General features: G+C 40.4%; 1 protein-coding gene across 6 annotated transcripts in view; it reads right to left on the bottom strand.

Annotated features, from left to right (window-relative positions):
- RGS22 (regulator of G protein signaling 22) overlaps positions 1–22,803 on the bottom strand; it is a 125,969-nt gene extending 103,166 nt beyond the window's left edge. For 5 of the 6 annotated variants that reach the window (XR_009351645.1, XR_009351647.1, XM_059165927.1 and 2 more), the window contains exons 1-3: positions 22,682–22,803; positions 22,146–22,174; positions 8,532–8,594 (exon numbers count right to left, since the gene is read on the bottom strand). Coding sequence is in view for 3 of the 6 variants with exons in the window: in XM_059165927.1 (XP_059021910.1) it covers positions 8,532–8,594; positions 22,146–22,174; positions 22,682–22,706 (117 nt within the window). In the remaining 3 variants the exon portion in view is untranslated. The remainder of the gene's footprint in view (positions 1–8,531; positions 8,595–22,145; positions 22,175–22,681) is intronic. The other variant, XR_009351646.1, reaches the window with a different exon arrangement.
- Positions 22,804–26,895: the final 4,092 nt, after the last annotated feature.

Here is a 26,895-nt window from a genome sequence, read left to right as displayed (position 1 = left end):
AAAATAAAATAACAAGCCCATTTACTGTGTTCATGATTAAATGACATGAAATGATCCTAGTTATATTTTTAAAAGAAATGTAGCTATATGTTAAAATACTTACAATTTCTAAACTTAAGAATTTATCTCAGTGGAATTGAAATGTGATGAGATATTTACCACAGGGAAATAAGTGTTTTCCTGCCTCCTTTTTTTTTTTTTTAAGATTTTATTTATTTATTTGACAGAAAGGGAGAGGAGGAACACAAGCAAAGGGAGTGGGAGAAGGAAAGCAGGCTTCCTGCCAAGCAGGGAGCCCGACACAGGGCTCAACGGGCTTGGGGCTCGACTTGGGGCTTGTCTTGGGGCTCGTCTTGGGGCTTGATCCCAGGATCCTGGAATCATGACCTGAGTGGAAGGCAGACGCTTAACGCCTGAGCCACCCAGGTGCCCCAAGTGTTTTCTTGCTTTAAAAGCTATGATTTCCAGTGGCTCTCTGGAGGTCTATAGCAACACTGTGATTCTAAGTTTATAAAAGGGGTAAACAACTGATTCAAAGCTTCTCCCAGTTCACTTATTTTAACAAAAACAAAGCATGAATGCCCAAGTGCCATTAGTGTCCCAAGCAAAGAGGATACAAGCTGAATAAAACACTGTTTTATCGTCTCTCAGGAAACACAATGGTCTTTCAAGGGGGTGGGGTGAGAAGAAGAAAAAAGACCCTGTATGTTTTCTTTGTTTTTTAAGATTTTATTTATTAGAGAGAGAGGGAGAGCAGGATAGTAACAGAGAGCACAAGCAGGGGGACAGGCAGGCACAAGGAGAGGGCGAAGCAGGTTTCCTTCTGAGCAGGGAGCCCGATGTGGGGCTCAAACCCAAGACCCCAGGACCATAACCTGAGCCAAAGGCAGATGCCTAATCAACTGAGCCACCCAAGCATCCCAAGTCTGTATCTTCTGCTTTCTAATAAAATCAACCAATTCCACTGTTCTTTTGTTATTTTATTTATTCATCAATAAGTATTTATTGACTCCTTATTAAATGAGATACCATGATAGATGATACACTGTTACATTGAGTGAGCCAATTCAGAGCATTCTTCACAAAGGTCCAAATGAAAAGAACGTGACACAGATCTGGTCTCAGCTTAGGCTGATCCAACAATAAGAGAAGAAAGATGCATAAGTACACAGAGACAGTAAAGACTCATCCCATAAAGCAATGAGTCCTACAGGGGGCATATAAGGCAAAATCACATTTAGTCAAAATTACCCCTTGAAATCCTTGAGAATACCCATCACGTGCAATGTCGTCCTACCTCTCAAGAAGCTGCTCACAGTTTTCCTCTGGTCTTGAAATGGGTCGTGGATTCTTCAGTTAGGAACCAGATGAAATGGTGGGCTTGTGTTTAAAGCTCATGTAATATAGAGATGCCTGTTTAACACTAGAATCCCCCTCAGCACCATCAGTTGACTACACTAGGAAAGGCAAGCAGGGAGAGACCGCCGAGGGAGCAGCAGGCTCTCATCTTCCATCTCACACCCGCATCAGGATGCTCATGAACTGGTATATGTGTGTTTATGGATTAGTACAACAGATAAAATCATCCTCACTCTTTAAATCACCCTCACTCTCTCTGCAGAGCACAGATCATTCATTTTGAGTAATAACACATGTATATTGATGAACTGCAGCAGTTTGACATTGCTCAAGCTTACTATTCGAGGGGGGAATAAGATATAAGCCTAGAGAGAAACGCAGAGGACGAGCTCATCAGGGACTTTCTGTTACATGCCTAACTCTCAACTGAATTCTCTCCAATCCCTGGTTCTCAGACTGGGGTGCCTGGACCTGCAACATTGGCATCACCTTGGGCCCTGTAAGAAATGCAATTCCCAGGTCCCTCCCTATAATCCCGGCACTCTGTGTTAACAAATGCTCAGGTGACTCTGATGCATGTTCAAGTTCGAAAATCACTGCTTTAGGAGGACGGGGAGCCAGTGAAGAGTTTGCAACTGGGGAGAGACGGAATCCTGGTCAACACCAACTTCAACGCCCATCTCTGTCCACTATTTCCTATAGACTTTGCTGCATATTCACGTAAGTGGAGGGGCCGGCCATCTATGTTCTGTATGCAGAATAAAGAACCCTGGTTTTTATCAGGAAAAGTCTTATTGTCTGCTTTAAAAAAAAAACAAAAAACTCTCTCATGAGATTAGATCCTTTGTTTTCACCATTTTCAGCCTATCCACAAAACTCCTACAGATGGGTTAATATGTGACAGTAAGACACATGTAAGGATGGGGAGTGAGGAATGAACAATGTAGGAAGTCAGTCCTTCTCCCAAAAAAGCTGAGTAGGCTGATTCAGAGAACACTCCGCTTTTAATCATATGACAGGAAAAATCTTCAGTTTGAGCCTCAAACCCAACCCTCCACAAGCTGTTGCAGACTGCTCTTTCCCTTACTTAATTTTCTTATTTCAAGGGTATCATATTCCAAATGTTCTAAAATGCATTGACCTGAAGGTGGTGAAAGCTAACTTTGTAGTACCAGTCATCCATGTGCGAAAAATATTTTCACAGAAAAAGCAAGTGCACGAAAATATTTTTACCAGAATAAATTGCTGGTTCCACATTTCTTTGAGAAGAGGAGGGGGGAAAAAAAAACAAAAAACCTGTGAATAATTAGTGATGTGCTTAAGCTGCCAGCAGAGCACCACTGAAACTTACTGGGTGCCAAATTATTTAGCTGAACAGTATTTAAATTAAAAACTAATGACTAGGTTAATTTAATACATGTTCATCTCTGCTCCAACTCCATCTCTACTAATTGAGCTCCGAAGCTGTATTTTAAACATGCATCCTAGTCGGCAATGAAAAACATGTGACTACTTGAATATAAGAAGCCAGGCACCAATGACTTCTATCAATCTAGTTTTTATTGTCATTTTAGATGTTTAACCATGAACTATTTACTGGACACATTCGCCAATGGGATGGAAGGAGTAGTGTGCTACATAAAATGCAGGGAAAATATCCTTAGTTATTAAAAGCAGTTACATTAGGTCATTTGAGTGCTTTATGTTGGAGCTACAAGGCTTATCAAAACACCCAGAGGTGTAAACACTGAACTAAGCAGTACCACCTAGACTCCATCAACACTTTTAAAAATCAATCTCTGAGTATTTAAATTTTGGCAGCGGAAGACCCGCGCCCCGCATCCCGCTCCGTACCACAGATTCCCCAAATCTCTCCTCTCTTTCTCTCTCCTTCTACTTAACCCAACAATCCACCCAACATATAAATCCTTCATAAAGCTGCAAGAAATTATAATAGTTTACAGATTAAAGACAAAAAGTGTGGAGAATCAGTCCCAAAAAAAGAAGTTCTGGTAAAATTCCAAAGGCACATAGCTAAGTATGGTCTGGCAAACACATGACATACCTATCCTTGCAAGGAGGGTATGGAACAGGCCACCCCTCTAGCTTCTGCAAACCATAAATGTCACAAACATTCTAAACCACCCACAGAGGACCAACCTAAATCTGTATGTGGGCTCATCTACCCAATTCCACAACAGTCACTGAGCATAAAACACACAAAACAAAACCAAAGGGGAAAAAAAAAAAAATGTTTTCACACTATAGCACAGAAGAAAACTTAATAAGCAAACACTTACCCATAAAGAGTTGACAGCAAAAAAAAGCAAAACAAAACAAAACAAAACAAAAACCTTCCCAGGCACCAAATGAAAACAATATCTGAATATGAACCTGGCAAGAGAACAAACAGAATGAAGTTATGAAAGCTCGGATTTGGAAAGTGCCATAATCATTTATAATAGCAGCAACTGTCCTGGATTCCCCTCATCAAAATAACATGGAGGCAGGCTACCAGCCATCAATTTCTGGATCTTACAATGTATCCCACGTGTGTAATGGGGTAATGGAAAGGAGAAGGGTGGGAGCCAGAAAGCCTAATTCCTAGGCCCTTTTCTGCCACAATCCGGTTCTGGGACCTTGGGCATGTCACCACAGATGTGGAAGAAGACTCAGAAGTTTCAGAAATTCTAGATGACTGACTGAAGGGACATTTAGGTTGAGAATATTGCCATTTTTATCTACACTATCTCAAGCTTAGACTGTTGGGGTTTTGGGGTAGAGATGGTAGAGGAGGCAAGGCAGAAGATTAGAAGGTTTACTTGTTTATTTAAAAAAAAAAAAAAAAAGTCTTACATAGAAGATGTAGAAATAAAAAACCAGAATCATCCTCAAGAAGCTTTGGGGGATATAGAAGAAAGGGACCTATCCTTGGCCCCAGGAAATTTACAATGTAGCTCCTAAGATAAAAATAAACAGAGAAGAAGATTAATCAAGTTTTCTTTAGCTGGAAAAGTGCAATCTCCCACCTGATACATATATCTCCATAAAACATTCTATCTGAAGATCTCTAGTCACAGGAAGTTTACCCCTGTGAACAATGCCAGACCTATTGTGCTGTTCTATTGTTAAAAAGCACACTTCAAACATCTTTCTTCCAGGGGAAAAGAAATCAATATCCTCATAAATGCTGGCCTTGGTTCTGCGTCTAGATTCACAAAACATGTTAACCCCTCTTCCTCAACCAGATCTTGAAATATTTGGTAAAAGCTGGTCTAATTTCAACCCTTCTACTCATTCCCCAACTGGGTTCAACACCCACATTCTTTCAACCCTTCCTCATCTGATGTGGTTTCAAGAGTGTTCATTAGCTGAGTCTCCCTAAATCTGGTTTGAAAGACCAACTCTTAACGTGAGGCATCAAGAATGGAACACAATATTCCAACTGTGTCCTGACAACTCAATATGATTCAAGAAAACACTGATTGAGTCCCTTCTATGCTCCAGACTAATATTTTTCTTGATTTTAACTATACTTCTGTTAATGCATCCTAAAAACACATTGGGTTTGTTTTAGACCATTTCAGATTACTTCAATAAAAATAAGATCAGATTTTGTTATTCAAACTATCAGTTTATTCCTCTGCTGTCAATTCTATTGACATTACAGGTAGTAGGAGAAGTTTCTGAGTCACGTGGACCTGGGTAGACCCTGTCACTTACAAGCTGAGTGACCTTAAGCTGGAAAAACACTTGTTCACTTTTGCAATGTTTCATCCAAGAACCTGATAAAAATATATATATATATATATATTGTGAAAAAATCTGCCAATGGCAGATTTGTGTGGCACAGATTATTCTCTAGATTGACAATGATCCACCAGTCTAATTAAGGAGTGACTGCCTTCATGTTTCAGGAATGGAAGATGAAATGGTCCAGTCAGTGAACAAAAAGAAAAAGAAATGCTAATTCTGTGCCAGGCACTTAAAGATTAGCTCTTTTCACTACAACCTTATAAGACAGTTATATTGTTTTCACAAAGGAAGAAACAAAGGAACTCTAATTAAAGAATGTGTCTAAGATCACATGGGTAGTAGGCTGAGAAGCTAGGCTCAAACACAGTTCTGCCTCGTTCCTGTTCCTAACCATTACACTGGGGGTATACGTGGAAGAATACGTGTGGTCGGTGCGGGCAGGAGGAGAGGGCTGGGGTAAGGCAGGAAGGATGGTGCAGGTGACACAACCAATATGAGGCTAAAGGTAAAGCCAGGAAGGGGAGATGGAGACCACATTGCAAAGGATCTTGAACTCCATGCTAAGGAATGTGGACTTAAATCTGCAGGCTAATAAGAGTCAACCCTACTGCTATAGTTAGAGAATCCGTTCAAAGATTTGACAACTAATTTCACAGATAATGATAAGGGGTTTGGAGACAAACAAAGCAGCATAAAGGGAGCATATATTATTTTAGCCAGGATTGGAAGGAAAGGTTTCCTGAGTAGAAGTGACTTAAAGCAGGGAGAAGGTGATACAAGTATTTCAGGGATGAGCACCCCAGCCTGAAGGGCCCTGAGTACACTTGGCATATTCATGGGTGAGAAACATGAAGAGGGCCAGTTAGGCTGGGAAAGAATTAACAAGGGGAAAAGGGAGAGGAGACAAAGACCAGGGGATGAGAGGGCAAGAGCCAGATCATATAGGAATCTGGATTTTTATTCTTAATGTAGTGAGAAACCACTTGCGAGGGCTTTGAGCAGGAAGTAACATGGTTCCATTTATCTGTATTATTATTATTGTGGCTGTTATTGTTATTATGCTTTACTGAAACCATAATACATTAAACTTATGGTTCCCTAAAATGCACGTCCATGACACCCCAAAAAAGAGAGGTCAGTTTGGCACACATCTTCTCAGTAAACCCATGCAGGCTTCTCATTCTTACTCAAGTGTTTATAAACCACATATTACTAATCTGTTCTAGAACCTTGCCCAGGGCTTGGTTTGAGAATCCATCAATCTTCCTCCCCCTCTTGTCCCTAAATTCTTCTCTGGAAACCTGTGACCCTATTTTCCCTTCTCCCATAATTGGCGCGAAGCATAGGTAGTTAATAGGCAGACTGTATGGTACCATATGCAGATGCAAAGGAATGGGAGATGGTAGGGGTTGGGGGGGTGGAGAATGAAAAACAGAAGGATTTGGAGAGACAGAAAACGGGTGAGAAGTGTCCCCAGTGGGCTGCAGGGGACATACGAGAGGGTGAAACTGCAGGGGTCTGCTGGGGTGGGATGAACCCATGACTGAAGAGACACTCTGTCATCTCATCTAAACTGTGAAAGGAATCACACAAAAATGATAACGTTGATCCTGACTGGATGGCAAGACTGTGGCTTATTTTTTCTTACACTTAAGATAGGTTTTCCCTAGTGTTCCTGTATCAGTTCTGTAATTTAAAATAGATTTAAAGGGGGCGCCTGGGTGGCTCAGATGGTTAAAATAGATTAAAAAAAAAAAAAAGAAAGAAAGAAAGGAAGAAAGAAAGGGGAATTTACATTCTGGAGCAAGTAAAAGTCAAGATAATCACAAATCTTGAGACAATGAAATAGAAATCTTGAGAAGCTGCAATCAGACCCATTAGAGGGATTTTTTTTTCTTTAAAATGTCCCCAAATTGGAGGAAGAATGGAGAATCCAGAGCCTGGAGGAAAGACTACATAATCTGGAAGAGTAAAATTCTGACAGTTTTGTGATACTGCTGGGGTTTTTATCATATAAAACTGGATGATAAAAGTTGAAAAATCAGACCAAATAAGAACCCATCAGGTATCCTACAATATCACTCAGGCCTGTTGCTGGAAAGAGAAAGGTGTCTCAACCCCCATACTGTTTCCAGAGGCCCAGGTCGGCCAAAAGGAAGAGGGAACACAAATTCTTTTGGAAAAAAGAAAATAAGACAAAATAACAAACCTGCACACATAGATACATACAGACATAGAAAAACTAATCTAGGCGAGAAAGGGCACCTAGTGTTTTCCTTTTAAAAGACATTTTCAATGGCTAGGCTTTAAAAGGCTTTACATACTACTGCCCACTCCCTTTAAAATTACTTGTGGGGTGCTTGAGTGGCTTAGTCAGTTGAGTGCCCTACTCTTGATTTCGGCTCAGGTCATGACCTCGGGATCTTGGAGTCAAGCTCCAGGTTAGGCTCCATGATCAGCGGGGAGTCTACATCAGGATTCTCTCTTTCCCTCCCTTCCTCCCTCTGCCCCTCCCCCTCCCAGCACTTTCTCCCTCCCTCCCTCTCTATCAAGTAAATAAATAAATAAATCCTTAAAAATAAATTTAAGAAAATAAAATAACTTGTGACTCTTTTATATTCCAAAATTTCCCTCGTAAATGTTAATGAAAAAAAGTTTTTGCATTTTTATAACAAATAATGAAAATCTTATCTTTTATCTGACATTCCTGATTAACTTTATTTACTAAGTAATGTGTTTTTATGCACTTCCATCTCACTTTTCCCAACCCTCTGCAATGCATAGTCTATCAGTCACTGCTCCTTAAGACGAAAAATCTATTATTTGGAAAAAATTAAAATTCAAATAAATAAATATATATATATACATATTATTTTGCATCCACCTATGTCTTATTTACTAATGATATTAAATGCTAGTTGACTTAAACACAAATTACACTTTAATATATGTCCAAGGGGATGCCAACAATTGCCTAAAGGCAAGAAATATAGTTTCTTAATTTTTTTGATATTTTGTCCTTACCTCCTCTGTTCAAAGCCAGCAATGGTGTCAAATACAACAGCATCAGATTTTGTACAGAAGACTTTTTTTCCTAGTTTAGCCATATTTTTTATTACTATTTATTTAATTTTTGTACAGAATACTTTTAATGGCTAGAAAAATTCCAGCTTTCATATCATCATCCATCCATTCATTCATCTTTATTGTATATAATTGACTCAGCTTTCTTCAGTAATTCCTAAATATGATTCAAACCCAAATGATTAACTCCATAAAAAGATACGAACTTTACCTAAATGCTTTAATTAAAAAACACTATCCCTGATAAATTTGTCTTACAAGATAATCCAGTAATTACAGTGTTTTGATTTTGCTTTGATAATTAGTTCCGTAGAACGTAATAATACACTCACTGGAAGGCTAAGGAATTCATTAAAGTAGTCCACAAGGAAATCATCTGTTGCCAAAAAATCTTCCTGCAAAAACATAAAACACAATATTATGCTTATACTAAGGTGTTTTAAAACATGTCAATATTATTCTCTAATTCTGCTTATCAATAGATTATAAGGTAGATCTTCAGATCTTTTTTAGTCTGTCCACAGCGAGTCCTTGCTATAAACAGAATACAGTGCTACAATCTCTGGAAGGAAGACACAACAAAATAAAACAGAGCATACTCTTCAAAGATTTTGCTAGTATGCCAAAGTGGAAAACAGAGCTCGTGAAAAATACAGCACACTACATAAACGAAATGTAGTACAAACCATCATACACAATTTCCCACAAACATATTTTCCTACATTGATGTATATATATTATTTATATTTATATTATATATATTTCATAAAAATCATGGCAGAATCAATAAAGGCAGAACCAGTGTTCAGAGTTAAAATGAAATTCCAAATGTATATTTCTTAAATTGACCCCATGGAAGTGATAAACCAAGGAAAGAAAATACTCTACTGCTTCCTCCTCAGAATGAGATAGCTTTAGTAATTTGCATTGTTTAACTTTTACGTGAAGAAACTTTGACAATGCATGTGTTCAAAGCATAGAGATTGTATATATTTTTTCAATAACCATCTCATCCACCAACATAGTCGCTTTTAAAATTGGCAAAATTGGAAAGCCACTGCCAAGAACAAATTCTCTCTTCCAAATAAAACACCTTATTTTGTTAGCAATTGTTTCCATTGTGTCAAAAGCACATCAGGGCATACTCTGTTATATAGAACATGTGTTTATTTTGTTATCCATAATTATATTTCCACTTTGCAAATCTAACATGAAAGTTGACAATATGTCACAATGCTATTATTTCCACATGGCTGATTATTTTCTTCGTATATTGGTCAATTTAAAAAATTTGTTGAATATAACGTTGTGGTAAAAGGAAGATACTGTAGAATATTGGAAAATACATTTTTCAGGGTAATTTCTTTAAGTATCTGTAGTGCAATTGGAAAATAGGGTGATAAATAACTAATAGGACGTATATCAAGAATTTACTAAAAATCTGTGAGCTTTTAAAACCACACCAAACTAAGGATTTCATTTACTAAAAATCTCAACTGATTAGAACAACAACAAATAACCTAGGATCTCATAAATCTTTTACATTCATAGTAGTGCCTCAGTAATATATTCTCTAAGCTCTGACTCCTGAAGATCCAAAAAAGCAGAACAAAGCAGGTAACATCTGGTGAAAGCTCCATACAGCTAATAAGCTTTCAAATTTTACCTTTCAAAGTGACTTTAATTTTCTGGACTTTATTTAGTGAACTGCCTACTCTCTGCTAACTCTTGGGAGAAATCAAATGAACTTAAACAATTTTAGGAGCTCCAAGATGGAAGAAGGCACTATGTACCACAATAAGGGTGACCAAACTGCACTCCTGGGCTCATGATCAAAAAAATCTGCAGATGGGGAGCGTGAGTATTTTTAATTAATAACAGTGGTGGAGTACAGTCCCTTGCTAATTTCTCTAAAATAGCATCGTATTTTTAAATTTCATCTCTAAAACAGAACGTATATTTCACAGAGTCAGGTGGACCTATGTATTGCCTAGAATTTGGCTGGCCACATAGCCAGAAACTTCTACCTAATCCTCAGATTCATATATTCATTTCCTGATGCCTCACCCTTCTCAGAGACTATAACTCAGTGATTTCTAAACTCTCTGTGATGAAGTAACTGTTTTGTTTCCTTCCCTAATCCTCAAGTTTCAGACAAATAACTTGTAAAATATAGTAAGAATGGATTAACTAGAAAATGAAATAAAAGATATACATAATATAAAAGGCCAATTGTTGATTACTAAGTTCCATAGATAAACGCATACTGTCAACACACCATAAAGTTTCTAAGCATTTTCTCTCGATTTCTGACTCATCTTAGCAAGGACTAAGAGTCTTGGGCGGCTCTGGTCCACAGACCTTCATCAAGCAGCAGTGTCCCAACACCCTGGTGAGCAGTTTGTTTCCAGTAACCTTGGGTCCCCCTGAAACCGAGCCACATGGTAGGGCCTTTCCTGGGCTTCAGCCACGCCCTTGGGTTTGCATCCACAACCACAGAAACTCAAAGTATTCAAAAACATCAAAATCTGGATTTCTTTTCTGAAGTTTTATCTTAATTTCTCCCCATATGAAATACCAGCACTCCTGCTGCTATTAGGAAAGTTCTGCAATAGAAATAAGCATGAGGGGCACCTGGGCGGCTCAGTGAGTTAAGCATCTGCCTTCAGCTCAGGTCATGATCCCAGGGTCCTGGGATGGAGGCCCCTGCTGGGGGTTCTGCTTCTTTTCTGCCCCTCTCCCTGCTCTCTCTCTCTCTCTCTAATTCTCGCTCTTGCTCTCGCAAATAAATAAATAAAATCTTTTAAAAAAAGAAGAAGAAAGAAGCATGGTCTTCGAGTGCCATTTTCTCTGTCCTTCTGCTGCGCTTTAACAGGAAGGCCTGCAGTTCTCTAAAAAAATGAGCATTGGGGAGCCTGGGTGGCTCAGTGGGTTAAAGCCTCTGCCTTCGGCTCGCGTCATGATCCCAGGGTCCTGGGATCAAGCCCCACATCGGGCTCTCTGCTCAGCAGGGAGCCTGCTTCCTCCTCTCTCTCTGCCTGCCTCTCTGCCTACTTGTGATCTCTGTCTGTCAAATAAATAAATAAAAAATCTTTTAAAAAATGAGCATTACTTTCCCACTGAAGTTTCTAGACCAATGCATTCAGACATCTTGTCATAACAAGAATCTTGATTCAACCCTTGACTTACTATTTCTTTATCCTTATTTATCAAGGATCTTAATAAACCCTTTATTCTCAAAACTCTTTATTTAAAAAAATTTTTTTTCTAAGGCCTTGATCTAAAGAAGCAGCTCAGTTTCTCTAGTAAGTCTTCACAATCTAGTCATGTGGCTCTATTAAAAGGAACTAAGTTGCCATATTTGGGATTAATATATTCCAAATAACCAATAAACTGGTGATGGTTATTAATGGTACAATCAAGAAGAACATGGAGTTGCAATCAATTCCTCCATTACATCATTCCATGAACCCGGCTGCAAAATTTGCAACACAGATTCTCCGCTGAATGATGCAATGGAAGGCAGGAACGTTTTTTCAGAATACACACTTGAAACCTGTTTTTTCATGTACTACAGGTGTGCCATCTGTGAAAGTGAAGTCAGCTTTTCCGTTTTTAGGCCAAACTTCTCAAGTTTCTTCCTGAAAGAGGGTTAAGCTAAATAGTTTTTATGTGCTGGCTAATTATGGTGGACAAAAATTTTTTTGCTTAAAAATTTATTTTGCCGACCCTCAAATCAGATAAACTATAATTAGTTCACCACTCTAAAAGATGCAAGATATGCAAAGAAGACCTTGTAAACAAGAAGGATGACATAAGACAAAGACAGACATAAACCAAAGTCCAAGAAAGAATATGATACATACCAAAAGAAAATTACAATATTAAATGTTTCCTCTCAAAGGAAGGAAACATACTATCTGGTAGGAGGAATCAGAAGAGAGTCGAGTGGAAAAATCAGCATTTGAAATAATTTCAAATTCTATAATTAGAAATACATTTATGAGAGGCAATGATGCAGAGTACAGAGAGAAATGCATGAGCAAAGAAAGGTGGAAAGCAAAACATAGTAAAGGTGATCAGTTAGCTAATGGCAGAAGTAGAAAAATAATCCAAGTTTCCAACTTCCTTTCAAGCCATTCACACATTAAACCAAAGCCATTCGTCTAATTTCCAATGCAGAATCCAGTACTGATAAACTTTAGATTAGGAATACTGTCATCAATCAATGGATAGGACAGACCATATTTCCAAAAGGAATCCACCATATTTCCAAAAGGTGCATCCACCAGGACGCACCTATTTTTGCTGTTTCCTCCTAAAGTACACATAGCCTTTCTTTTCTCCTTTCTAAACAGAGCTTCCCACTAGGATGCAATGACACAGTGATGTGCAGACAACAGAATTCAAGTCAAAGTGGACCTCTTCATCCTTCAAGGCAACCAGGCACAGCCAGGGGTGACTAGAGCTCCCAAGATTGTGACCTCTGGCTGTGAGCAACCTGGTTTGGGACTCCTCGTGTCCATCTCCCTCCCCTGGAGAAGGCAACTGATGAGTTATATCCCACACCCACTGCTCCTCTGTAAAATGCTGAGCATAGCCAAGGAGTTGCTCAAGCTCCTAGACATAGATTTATTAGCTATCTGCAGAGCATATCAGTGTCCCACGAAGCTGCCAGAAGAGTCTGTTTGAGATGTCCAAGAAAACAGTGCACAGCCGAAGGTGCTGACAGCCTGGAGGAAGAGGGAAAGGGAGACCATGGAAGGCTGCAGATGATCACCCCAAATCTCTGCCTTCACATACATCAGATATTTATGTCTATTGGCAACTGATGTATGCCTATAGTATGCCTAGCCAAGCTAGATACAAGGTGATCACTCAAAAAAAAATGTATGCATTATGGACATTGGAAGGGTATTGCTATGGTGAGTGCTGTGAAATGTGTAAGCCTGATGATTCACAGACCTGTACCTCTGGGGCAAATAATACAGTATATGTTAATAAAAATAATTTTTTAAAAATGTATGCATATACTGTTTCATATACATAGTTTCATCATATGAAACATTTTTTTGATTGCTAAATCAATCTGTTTGCCCTAGGAAATTCTGACATTATATCTGTCATGAGAAAAATAACTATTAAATTTTAATTTCAACTCTTACAATTTGGAATGGTTACAAAAAATAGTCTAGGGGCACCTGGGTGGCTCAGTGGGTTAAGCCTCTGCCTTCGGCTCAGGTCATGATACCAGGGTCCTGGGATCAAGTCCCGCATCAGGCTCTCTGCTCTGCAGGGAGCCTGCTTCCTCCTCTCTCTCTGCTTGCCTCTCTCTGCCTACTTGTGATCTCTGTCAGATAAATAAAAAAAAATCTTTAAAAAAAAAAAGTCTAAAAAATTTTAACTCTTACTGGGTAAAACAGTTTCTTAACAGCAGAGACTATTCAAGAATTTTAAGAGATCACCATTAAAAAATCTTGATTAGTAACTGCATGCAGACATTTTGACTATACAACTTGATATTAAAAAGTTACCTAGGGGCGCCTGGGTGGCTCAGTGGGTTAAGCCGCTGCCTTCGGCTCGGGTCATGATCTCAGGGTCCTGGGATCGAGTCCCGCATCGGGCTCTCTGCTTGGCAGGGAGCCTGCTTCCTCCTCTCTCTCTCTGCCTGCCTCTGTGCCTCTATGCCTACTTGTGATCTCTGTCAAATAAATAAATAAAATCTTTAAAAAAAAAAAAAAAGTTACCTACATCCAAAAAGGAAATTAAGAAAATAATTTCATTTACAAAGAAATTTGCTGCAAAGAAGAGAAGACATAAATACCTGGAAAGACATACCATGTTTATGAATTGGAAGACAGTATTATTAAGATGACAATACCACCCAAAACAACTTACAGATTTAGTACCAAAATCCCAATAACATTATTTATAACAGATCTCCACCAAAATCCCAATAACACTATTTTTTGCAGAAATAGAAAAACCCATCCTAAAACTCATATGGAATTTCAAGGGACCTCAAATAGCAAAACCGTCTTAAAAAAGAACAAGTTTGGAAGATTCACATACCCTGATTTCAATACTTACTTACTACAAAACTATAGTAATCAAAACAGTATGGCATAAAAAACAGAGCTACAGACCACTGGAATAGAGTCCATAAATAAGCCCTCTCATACATGCTCAAATGATGTTTAACAAGGGTGCTAAGACCATTCAATGAGGAAAGGACACTGTTTTTCAACAAATGGTGCTAGGAAACTAAATATTCATATGCAAAAAAATGAAGTTAGACCCTTACTTTATACCATACACATAAACTAACTCAAAATGGGTGAAAGGCCCAAATATAAGAGCTAAAACTATAAAATACTTCCAAAAAACATAAAGATAATTCTTTATGACCCTGTATTTGCCAATGGATTCTTAGATATTACACCAAAAGCATGAGTAACCAAAGAAAAATTGGACTTCATGAAAATCTTAAAATTTTGTGCATCGAAGGCATCTCTTAAGAAAGGGAAAAGACTGCCTACAGAATGTAAGAAAATATTTGCAAATCATACACCTAATAAGCAGGAAAAAGATAAACAACCTAAATTTTTTAAATGGGCAGAAGTCTTGTATAGATATTTCTCCAAAGAAGATATTCAAATAGTCAATAAGCATGTAAAAAGACCCTTAACATTACTAGCAATAAGAAATTAAAATCAAAACCACAATGAGCTATCACTTCACATCTATGAGGTGGGCTGCAATTAAAAAAAAAAAAGTAAAATAACAAGTATTAGTGACGATGTGGAGATTCGGACCCTTGTACCCTGCTGGTGGGAATGTGAGATAGCCTAGCTCCTATGCAACACAGTGTGGCAGTTCCTCAAAAAATTAAATACATAATTACCTTATGACCCAGCAATTCCAGTTCTGGGTATATGCCCAAAAGAACTGATGGCAGGGACAAAAACAGAATTTTGTACACCCGTGTTCATAGTAGCATTCATTATTCATAATAGCCAAAAAGTGGAAACAATTTATATGTCCACAGACATACCAAGGATAAACAAGATGTGGTATATACTACATGGAATGTTATTTAGCCTTAAAAAGGAATGAAATTCTAATTCATACAACAACATGGATGATCCTTGAAAATGTTATGCTAAATAAAATAAGCCAGACACGAAAGGACCAATCTTTTATGATTCTACTTATATGAGGTACCTAGAATAGTCAAATCTGTGAAGACAGAAAGCAGATTAATGGTACCCAGAGGCTTGGGAGGGGGTAATGGGAAATTATTGTCTAATGAATACAGAGCCACCCAGGTGGCTCAGTCAGCTGAGCATCTGACTCTTGATTTTGGCTCAGGTCATGATCTCAGGGTCGTGAGATTGAGCCCTATGTTGGGCTCTGCGCTGGGAATGGAGCCTGCTTGGGATTCTCCCTCCCTCACCTTCTGCTCTTACCCCCCAGCCCCTGCTTGTGCTCTCAGTCTCTCTCTAAAAAAAAACAGAGAGAGAACTGTTTAGGGTGCATATATATCTTAGGGTTGCCTGCAATTTACTTTGAAACAGATTTAAAACATGGATTGATGGATAGATGGCATGGTAGACAGGATAGAAACATGTAAAAACATATGTCTCAAAATGTTAATAACTGTGACATCTTGGTGGTGGGTATAGGGGTTCTCTATACAATTCTTTCAATTTCCTTGTATGTTTAAATTTTTTCATAGTATAAAGGAGTAGAGACTTATGTACAAGGAAACAATACCCAAGTCTCTTGGCACCTTACTGACAGCCTTCTTAGCTTCCTGTGTACTGAATGACAGATCCAAATCACTATCATTCTCTCTGGAATAAACCCCTGGACATCTGAACATCTTCTGACCACTACCCTGGAATCCAATCCACTAAGGGTCAGACCCCTAGCACCTCTGTTCTACCCTCCTGGTCATAACATGCCAAACCTCATCTTCCCTACCCCTCCTTAATCACACCACACTATGAGTCAGATTTTCTAACCACATCTCAGTTAATACAAAGAGATCCACCTGTCCCCTAATCCCCAATCTTGGTATCACAAAAAGTTTATGTTGAATGCAATTTGGCTACTGCCGAGCTCTCCAATCCCAACTCAAACTACCATACTTCAGTCATAGCAATTTTTTTTACAGTTCTGCACCTCTGTACATGCTAATTATTCTACCTAGAAAATCTTTTCTTACTTTATTCTATCTATCCTTTTCTTTCCCAAAAGTATCTATGTTTCCCCATCACAATCTTTAATACTTCATACTAAAACTGCCTGTTTACACATCGCACCCACTGGATTGTGAACTTTTGGAAGAAAAAGACTCTTTTTAAAAAAGATTTTATTTATTTATTTGACAGAGAGAGAGAGAAAGATCACAAGCAGGCAGAGAGGCTGGCAGAGAGAGCAGGGAAGCAGACCCCCTGCTGAGCAGAAAGCCCGATCAATGCGGGGCTTGATCTTAGAACCCTGAGATCGTGACCCACGCTGAAGGCAGAGGCTTTACCCACTGAGCCACCTAGGCATGCAAGACTGTTTTTTATTCACTTTTGAAATTCCCAATGCTTTTTGAAATTCCCAATGCACCTGGGTGACTCAGTTGGTCAAGCACCTGACTCTCAATTTTGGCTCAGATTATGGTCTTGGGGTCCCAGCATCAAGCCCACATTGGCCTCTGTGCTCAGCGTGGGCTCTGCCGGAGATTCTCTCTCTCTCTCTCTTCCTCTGCCCCTACCCTGCTCTCTCTCTCTCTCTCAAAATAAATAAGTAACTCTAAATAAATAAATAAATTCTCAATGTTTTTAGATAACAGATGATTACAACATTTTTGTTGAATGAATGCTTGAACGATTACACTAAAGACATGAAAGCTGAAAAGACTAATAACTTAATAAAGACTCTAATAAAACAATATTAATAAAATAAAAAAGAGAGATAATGTTAAAAGATTAAAACAGTCAGAAAAGGAGGATACAAGATGAAACAAACTCCACAAGTAGCTTGCTGAAAGGGGCTTGGCTAGAGGGAAGTGACGGTAAGAAGCATTCACTTTATCACTTTTATTATCTGGATCATTTATAAGAATATTCATACATTGCTTTTGTAATTAAAAATATTCCCCCAAAGAAAATTGAATGTATTAACATTTTGTATGTATTTTCCCTAAGAGAGAATTATCAAAAACCAATCAAATACAAAATTAACAAAGACACTGAAATGGAAGAATGCCGAGAGAGGTGCTTGAGAAATATAGAACATGTATCAAAAGAAACTTGGCAAAAAATGATAAGTGAAACATAGCATAACATATAGAGAAGTTGAATCACTGTGTTGTACCTCTGAAACGAATGTTAACATTGAGTGTCAACTCTAAAAATGTTTTAAATAAAACAAAATAAAAAATAAACACATCACACTATCATATATGAAAATACCCATCAGCCAAAATTTATATCATCTAATAGCACATTCTGGACATTGTGCTACACACCACAGGGAATATTAAGTTGTCTGAGACCCAGTACCAGCCCTGCAGGAATTCACAATTGCGTGAAGAAATTGCAAATTATACACATAAAAAGTTAAATAGACACAACGCAATGTGTCCCTGACAACAAATGATTTATTCTAAAAGACTACGTTTTCTAAGCTTCCTTGCAACTAAATGTGGTCATGTAACCAAACTGTGGTCCATGGAACGTGAGCAGACGTGTTGCATCTCACTTCTGGAAAGCTGATGCCACTTCTACCTCATGATCCCAGCTGACTGCTTCAGCTCAATCATCACATCCTCATTCCAGTCATCAGGAAAGAAGAAAAGGGCATCTTTGTGTGTGAGATAGAGTCAGTTAGACCCAGGTTCTAACTGTGGCTTGACCAGGTACTAGCTGTGTGACATAGTGGTTGGTTATTTAATCTGTGTAAACATTAGCTAGAAAATGAAGTCTAATCTAGAAAGCAATGTGTCTAGCATATATTGTGGGAAAGGGTAGAATCGATCTGGGGGTTCCAGAGAGCTCTGCCACATTATTTTTCTAAGAATATTAATGAGAAAAAATTATTTTGACTACTTTTGAAAAACAGAAGTAAATAGATGTGCAAGGCATGCATTATTTCATCTACGGATAATCCTGGGTGAGCACTTGAACTGGAGAAGCTGGTCACAAACTGGTATCTACCACAAGCGGCAAGAGGTTGGTCAGCTGTCCTTGAGGAGGTGAGCTGGGCCCTGACAAGAAAGATTGGGAGAGAGGCGGGGAGGGCAGCTGAGACAAAATCCCGCGGCAAAGGCAAGGAGGAGCAGTTCGCATTTCAGCTGGAGCAGAAGAAATGTGGAAGTACTTTATAATCCTCAAATGGTATGAACATTGTCTATCACACGGAAAGTGTTGGGAGGTAAGGTTAAAAAAGGCTAAAAAGTTATAGAAAAGATTTTGAATGTGGAAGGGAGGTGTTTGACATTCTGGCTCTGCAGGTTCCTAGATATGTGGCCTCAGGCCAAGTTGGTGAACAGTTGTGGACTTCAACTTCCTCATCTGGGAAACGTGGGTGATTAATAACCACCTAATGGAGTTGTTTTGAGGTTAAACACTAGCCTGTAGTCAGCAGTCAATAAATAGTAGGATTAACAAAAGAGTTGAGCAATCAAGGAACATGGTCATTCTTTAAAAGAGTTAATAGCAATCTGACAGCTGGGGCTGGAGTGATAGGGGGAGAATCTGAAGGTAGACAGAGCAAAGCAATATCATCCAGTGAAGTCAATGCACAGGAGTTTGCACTTTAAGCTTTAGGCCAAGAAAAATTGGAGTCGACAGAAGAATATTGGAGGCAGTGATATCAGTTAGGACGACTGCCAGAGTCCAGGCCCAGGGATGAGGGCCTGAAATAAGACAGTAGCTATGAGTATAGAGAAAAAGACCCAGCTAAGAAAGGAACTTGGTAAATGATTGCAGGTGAGAGGGAAGAAAGGGGAAGAAAGTTCTGGCTTCTTGGACGACAGAATGGCAGTGGCATGATGAACAAAAACAAGAAAAAGGGGAAGAAAAACAGCACGGGGCTGAGGGGAGCAGAGAGATAAGCTCATTTTATCATATACTCTTGAGAAAGAGTGTGTGGAATATGACTGTGGTGGTGATGCAGGGGCATCCAGCTGATGAAGGTGCCCCATAACCCAACAGATATCAAGGTCTGGCATCAGAAGATGCATCTGGGCTGGAGAGGTATAGATCTGGATACCCTGGGAAGTAAGAGTAGCTAAAATATAGGAGAAGAATTGCTCCCTGAGAGGGAGTCTGTGGAACAGAGTCCTAAAGAAAGTCAATGCTTTGATGGGCAAAGAAAGAGAAGCCAGAAATGAGGACAAGAACAGGAGAGATGGGAAACCAGGAGATGGTGGTATTGGAGACACCAAGACAAAGAGGAGTGGCCAGTAGAGTCTTCGAGCTGTTATGAGTTCCCAAACAGCTACAAAGACCTGAGGGGTCAGAGGGCTATTCAAACAGTTAAGTGCAATGCTGCTGAGTGCTCCTCAGACAGTTTATGGAGGAACTGTATGGGAAAGATTGGCTCCAGAAATGTTGACCTCCTGCGGGAATGAAGAACAATCTGGAAGGAGTTAAAAAAAAAAAAAAATCTGCCACCATAGCCAAACTATGTAAAGAACCTAGATGTCCACCAACAGGTGAATGGATAAAGAAGATGTGGTATATATACACAATGGAATACTATGCAGCCATCAAAAGAAATGAAATCTTGCCATTTGCGATGACGTGGATGGAACTAAAGGGTATCATGCTTAGCGAAATAAGTCAATCAGAGAAAGACAACTATCATATGATCTCCCTGATAAGAGGAAGTAGAAATGCAACATGGAGGGTTAAGGGGGTAGGAGAAGAATAAATGAAACAAGATGGGATTGGGAGGGAGACAAACCATAAATGACTCTTAATCTCACAAAACAAACTGAAAGTTGCTGGGGGGAGGGGGGTTGGAAGAAGGGGGGTGGGGTTATGGACATTGGGAGGGTATGGGCTATGGTGAGTGCTGTGAAGTGTGTAAACCTGGCAATTCACAGACCTGTACCCCTGGGGATAAAAATATATTATATGTTTATAAAAAAATTTAAAAAAAAAATCTGCCACTACCCAGGGTTACGCTGAGGCAACAAGAAGATGGGTGGAGTTTCTGGCAGGCTGTTTGTCTCTCTAACTTGATGTTTTTCTGTATGTCTCTCTCTCTCTCAGTAGTGGACCAAAGGTCCAGAAGGGTGAAAATGGAAGGTGCTAACAGATGGAGTCCCTCACTCTCTCCTCTCGCAGCCCCTTCTGCTAGACTGCAAACTTTTTGAGACTTCTCTTCAGCATGTAGTAGTGACTGTGAATACAGAGGCACTCATGTTTGTTGAAGAAAAAGCCAAAAGCAAATAAGATAATTGGCCAACAAGAGAAATAAGTGTTAGAAGACATAAGTGAAATAGCACAGAGAAGTGGTGAAGGGGAGGAAAAATTTTTGTCTGCCCTCAAGGTCTTCCAGCATGACTAAGAATTACATTTACATGAGACAAATTAACAGAAGAAGATCAGATTGAATAGTGTGCACACGGGGAATCCACAAAGACATGGAAATTCCAAAAACAGGCAAAATGAGGCATATATGTTGTTCTGACTTAAGGAGAAGGGTAGGGGTCCAGGACTTCCAAGGGAGAGAGTGCAATTCATAGGAAGATGAACAAGTAAATGGTAAACAAATGTGTCCTGGGACACTTGGAAACAAAGGGACATGAAGGACTTGGATCAAACAGGCCTTGCCAGGTTCCTCCCTGTCTACCATACCTCGTTCATACCATCATATCGTTCTTGGTGGTGGTGGTTCTCTTCCTGGATTCTCGACCTAAATCCTTTTTAGGCAGTTGTGGGAGAGGTAAAGAGCTGTTCCTGAATCTGCTAGATTTCAGGTGCTTTTTATCCCAAAATAATCTTCATGCCAAAGCGGCCCATATTGGGGCAGCCTGCCCTCTGCCCCTACAGGGCCCCCTAACCAGGGCTCTTGGAATTGGACTCCAACCTTAGAAAGAAAGAAGCTCTGCTACCTTCTATCTAGCTGTTTGAGCAAGTTCCTTAATAATCCAACAGGAGTGGGCGCCTGGGTGGCTCAGTGGTTAGGCCGCTGCCTTCGGCTCAGGTCATGATCTCAGGGTCCTGGGATCGAGTCCCGCATCGGGCTCTCTGCTCGGCAGGGAGCCTGCTTCCTCCTCTCTCTCTCTCTGCCTGCCTCTCTGCCTGCCTCTCTGCCTGCCTCTCTGCCTACTTGTGATTTCTCTCTGTCAAATAAATAAATAAATAAATCTTAAAAAAAAAAAAAAAAAATAATCCAACAGGAGTTACAACAGAACCCATCCTAAATATAGCACTCACAGAAATGATCATGTATATCAAGTACTAGGCAAAGTACTTACTACTACTCAACTCACCAGAAGTCTGACCTGAAAACATTTAGTACCTTTTAAAAGTAATTACAACTATAAATTGACCACTTGTTATCAATCAGTGCCATCTACTAATGTTTACAAAACCAGGAACTGCACCCCCACCTGGCAATAAAACCATGGAGATAAAACCTACCTCTCACGGAGTTATGAAAGAGTTTAGATAAATTAAATGAGGTCATTTATGTAAAAGAACTTGAACAGTAAATAGCATCCACTATAAAAATCCGCTGGCCTCTTCTTAAAAAGGTACCTGTTCAAGAATGTAAAAATGCCTTATACTCACCACCGCGGTTAGGAAGCCAAAGCTTCTATTATATTCATTTGGCAAAAAGGAGAAAAGAAAATATACAGCTTTTTTTTCCTACAAACTATGATTTTAAAAAGCCAAGGGGTGGAGGGAATGGCCCTCTAAAATTGTACTTACAAATCCTTCTTCTGTAATATCTGGTGGCTCTGAAACAAGATAAAATATGACATTATCTCACTCAAATCTGATTTCCTTTTAAAGTAAATGAAATAATTTGAGACAGCACCTAGCCCTGCTTTATACACGGGCAAGCTCAGGAAGATTTTGGCCCTCTGTTCATTCCCTGCACATGGATTGAATTTTAAGTTGGAATTCAAGGTGGAAGTGGGGAGGAAGGGCCTCTGGAATCCAGCATGGCCACTAATTCACTGTGACCCTGAAGTTAACCTTGTAGGCTTCCATTATTCCAGCTGCAAAACGGAGAATTAAGCAAGACAAAATAAGACGGTGCCAATGAGGCGATGCAAACGGGGGGTCGTCCGGGGCGAGGGGAGGGGGTGTGGTGGGAGGGGGGTGAGATTCGCAATAAAACGCTGAGAGAGCGCAGGGGAGCCAGGTTTGGGGAAGTTTGGGGGCGTGGGGGGGGGGGGGACGCCCGGGCGTGAAGTCACGTCCAGAGGTGGGTGTGTGGTCCCCGCCGCCGCCGCACCTACCCGCGGTGAGCCGCTTCTCGGGCATGCCGCCGCCGTTGCCCGCGCCCGGCGCCCGCGCGGGCCCGTCAGGGCGCCATCGCCCGGTAGCGCCGGTCTCTCCCCGGCAGCCGGAGCGGGAGCGGGAGCCGGAGCCGGAGCCGGAGCGCACGCCGACGCCGCGCAGCGCGCGTGGCCCCCGCCGCCGCCGAGTTGCTATGGAGCTGAGACAATGCGGGCAGGCGGGCGCCCGAGGCCAGGGCGGCGGCGCGCGCCTTTCCCGGGGCACCGGCCCGCCGCAGCGCGTCCTCCTTCCCGGCCAGGGGCGGACGCCGCCGCCACCGGTGGGGGGACCCGCGCGGCCTCCCCCGCGGAGACACCCGACTTGCCCGGGCCTCGTGCCGCGGTGTCCGCGGCTCCGGCCTGTTCCCTCACGTCGAGACCTTGGCCGCACCGTCCAGGAAATTGGGTGACTGCTTAGCTAGAAATGACCGGCCGGCGAGCGGGTGCGGGTGAGGGACAGAGAGGGACAGATGGGCTGGTCCTAAGAAGGGGAGCGAGAGAGGGGAGTCGGCCCTCGCGGGTTTCCTTGATACCGACGGAGGACATAGCCACACACCGCGCCTGAACTCATCCCCACTTGTAGGAAATGCCTAGTCAAAAATTAAATATTCGTGAGCTTTAGGAACGAGATCTGCCCCACGTTTTTTCTTCAATCGGTTACGACTCTTGCATTTTCAAGATATTCCAACTTTAAAAATGACCCGAGGAGGCTGTTGAAAGACAATAAACGGAGGATGGCCATAGTGTGTGTTCCTAGAAAGTTAGGATGGAAGTAAAAAGTGAAATTCGAAAAAAGAAAAATGGTACTTCTGATTGAGGGGAGGGGAAGGGAAGAAGGGAAGGAGAAAAAGATTTTTTGGAAAAGTCGTAGTCAACTCAAATATCCAGTCCAACCAGATTTCCACCTCAGGCTCCCCCTGCTCCTAATAATCCTAAATCCAGTTTCTTCCTGTACCTACACAGTGGTGGCTCGTCCTTGGATGTTCCAAAATCAAAATATCCAGCAGGAAATCTACATTTCTCCCCATTACTTATCTTCAAATTTCTTCTTTCTGCATAAATCCCGTGTTCAATAAGTGGTACCTTCATCCACCAGGTGACTCAAGACAGAAACCCCATATTTAGACAAGCACTAGGTCCTGCCAATTCTACATTAAAATATTTCTGGAATCTGGAATCTTCTCTCCACTCCCATGAGCAACCATTGCCTTAGCACAGGCGTCCATGTGGACTGTTGTGAAAAGCCCCTTAACCTGTCCCTCTTTCACTGTTTTGCTTCCAGTGGAGATCCCCTTAAATCCATTTCCCCTGCTGAAGAAGAAACCATCTCTATAATAAGGATCTGACCTACTTAAAACCTTCAGTCTCTCCACATATTCCTCCTACACTGTGGGGGACATCCAAAACCTGTCAGGGTCCTGCAGGTATGTGAATGTGTGAGCAAGCATGGAGTCAGACAGTGGTTGCTTGTAGTGCAAAGAACCACAGTACGTGCCTAGTTATAGTTACTGCCTTTTCTATAGTACAAAGAGAGAAAAATAAAACTATAAACCACTACTTGGACCAAACAAACAAAATCAGAGGGCCAAATGAAGTCAAGGGTGATAGTGGAAGCAAATAGAAGGGCAAAGGGAGGTGTGAGGCAAAAAAAAACCATGGAACCTTTTGGTTGGCCCTTGTAAGGACCTCAGCTTTCATCCCAAGTGAAATGCAAACCATAGAAATTTTGAGCAGAGAAGTACTATGATCGTATTTTTATTTGAAAAGGATCACTCAAGGGGTGCTTTCTAGAGAATGTAGATGGGGAGAGGTTAAGAAGTGTATGAGCCTTACAAGTGAAGATTCTGAATTTGCAGTTGCTATAGACGCCTGGAAGTTAGGAGATGTAAATTTGGGAGCTGACCTATCAATGGGCCTTTTAGGCATTTATTTGCTTGCACGGTTTCTGCCGCTAGAGAAGCTCTTCTGGCCTTTTTCAAGCAAAATTTCTCATTCTTCAGTACTCAGCTTATCTGTCATCTTCCCTCCGTAGCTTCCTATGAATTCCTTTCATTGGCCTCTCCTATTGTTCCTGTATATTTGGTAAAAATGACGATCTTAAAACCATATTAATATTAAAATAATCTGTACAGAGAGGTACCTCCAGTACCATCTAGCAGACAGTAAATTCCTGGGGATAGAAAGAGATCCATCTTACTTTACCCCCACCCCCCTTACTGAATGCCTGCCACTCAGTACATATTCATTGGAATATCTTCTCTGCCTTACAATCAATCTACACTGTGCCCTGTTCACAGAAAAGATCTGTTTATCCCTGTTTCAGATAACCACACCAATAAGTCAATTGTTTTGTCATCAAGCGTGGCTAACATTGCACACTTAACTATGGGCCTCTAACAATACCCCTAAGACATTGGTATTATTCTTCCCAACAATCTAGGAAACTGAGACTTCCAGAGGTGAGATAATTTGTTCAAAGACAAACAGCTTTAAAGTGTTAAAGCCGCAAGTTGATCCAAGTCTGATTCCAAAGCCTTTGCTCTTTAACAGCACTGCTACACAACCTTTCCCTCTAAAAATATTCTCACGCGATTTTAAAAAACAACCCAAGAATCACAAAGACCGTAACTTGAGTCCACATGAGTAGGTTATAAGTTATTCTAATGTTTTGGTGATTTAATTTTTTTGTAATCGCTTTATTGAAATGTAATTCATATATCATACAATTCATCTATCTAGAATATACACTTCAATGATTTTTAATATAATCAAAGTCATCCAACTATCCTTTCATATCAAAAAATCCATTTTAGAACACTAATTGCCTCAAAAAAGACCTATACCTTTAGCTGTTATCCTCTATTCATCCCTCGCCCACCCCTAAGCAACCACTGACTTATCTTCTGCCTCTATGTATTTTCCTGTCCTGGACATTTCAGATAAATGGAATCATACCATCTGTTGGGCTTTCATGACTGGTTTCTTTCACTTAGCATGTTTCTAAGTTTCATCCAAAATGGGGCATGAATCAGTATGTCATTCCTTCGTATTGCTGAATAATATTCCATTGTGTGGATATATCAGTTTGTCCATTCATCAGTTGGTAAACATTGGGTTTTCTACTTTTTAGCTATTACGAGTAATGCTTTATGAACATCCATGTACAAGTTTTTATGTGGACATATGCTTTCACTTTGAGTTATATATACCTAGGAGTGGAATTGCTGGGGCCGAGGGTAATCTACTGTTTGTTTGGCCACTCTGGTTAGCTTTTTTTTTTTTTTTTTAATTTTTTTTTTTTTATAAACATGTATTTTTATCCCCAGGGGTACAGGTCTGTGAATCAGCACTCACCAAAGCACATACCCTCCCCAATGTCCATAACCCCACCCCCCCTGCTCCCAACCCCCCTCTCCCCAGCAACCCTCAGTTTGTTTTGTAAGATTAAGAGTCACTTATGGTTAGCTTCTTAAGGAAGTGTCACACTGTTTTCCGTATTATATTACCACCAGTGGTGAGTTAAGGGTTCTGGTATCATCACGTCCTCACTAACATTTGTTATCATCTAACTTTTTTATTGTAGCCATCCCACCAGGTGTGAAGTGGTTATCTCTTGGTGGGATTGATGTGCATTTCCTGATGACTAGATTTAATTTACTTTTGAAATATTTTATTCTGTCTCTGCCCCCCGACTAGTTCATTTTTCCAGAAACGCCTTTTTCTACAATTGGTCTGTATCATTGTTGAAAGCTGGTGCTGTCCAAAACCAAAAGTTTATGATGGGAATTGTATCTACATAAATGAAATTAAGTTTCTGTTTACTCTGATTCTGGACATATCATTAGGAAATTTGAAGGTTGTGCTCAAGAGGGCCTTTTTTAGAAACAGACTGTGTAATATACCTGTCCTTCAATTTGGGGAACTCTGGAGAGCATCTCAGTCTCCCTGAAAAACAGCTAAAACTGTTAATGAGAAGCCAACATGACCAAGGGACAGAAGCGATACCATGTTAAGCTGCTGTGGACAAAGAAAAATGATCAGGTTTCAGATGTAAGCCCTAAACCAAATGTTTCAAAGGCTGACCTAAATTGCAAACGTTTATTTGCATTAGGGCTACTTTGTGACCTGCTCAGGAGGAGAAGCTGCAAGGATTTATTCAACGATTCTCCCAAGTA

Source organism: Mustela lutreola, chromosome 3 (assembly GCF_030435805.1).
Source record: "Mustela lutreola isolate mMusLut2 chromosome 3, mMusLut2.pri, whole genome shotgun sequence".
Classification (NCBI taxonomy): domain Eukaryota; kingdom Metazoa; phylum Chordata; class Mammalia; order Carnivora; family Mustelidae; genus Mustela; species Mustela lutreola.
The sequence above is the reverse complement of the archived record's forward strand: the minus strand, read 5'-3'. Positions and strand labels throughout refer to the sequence as shown.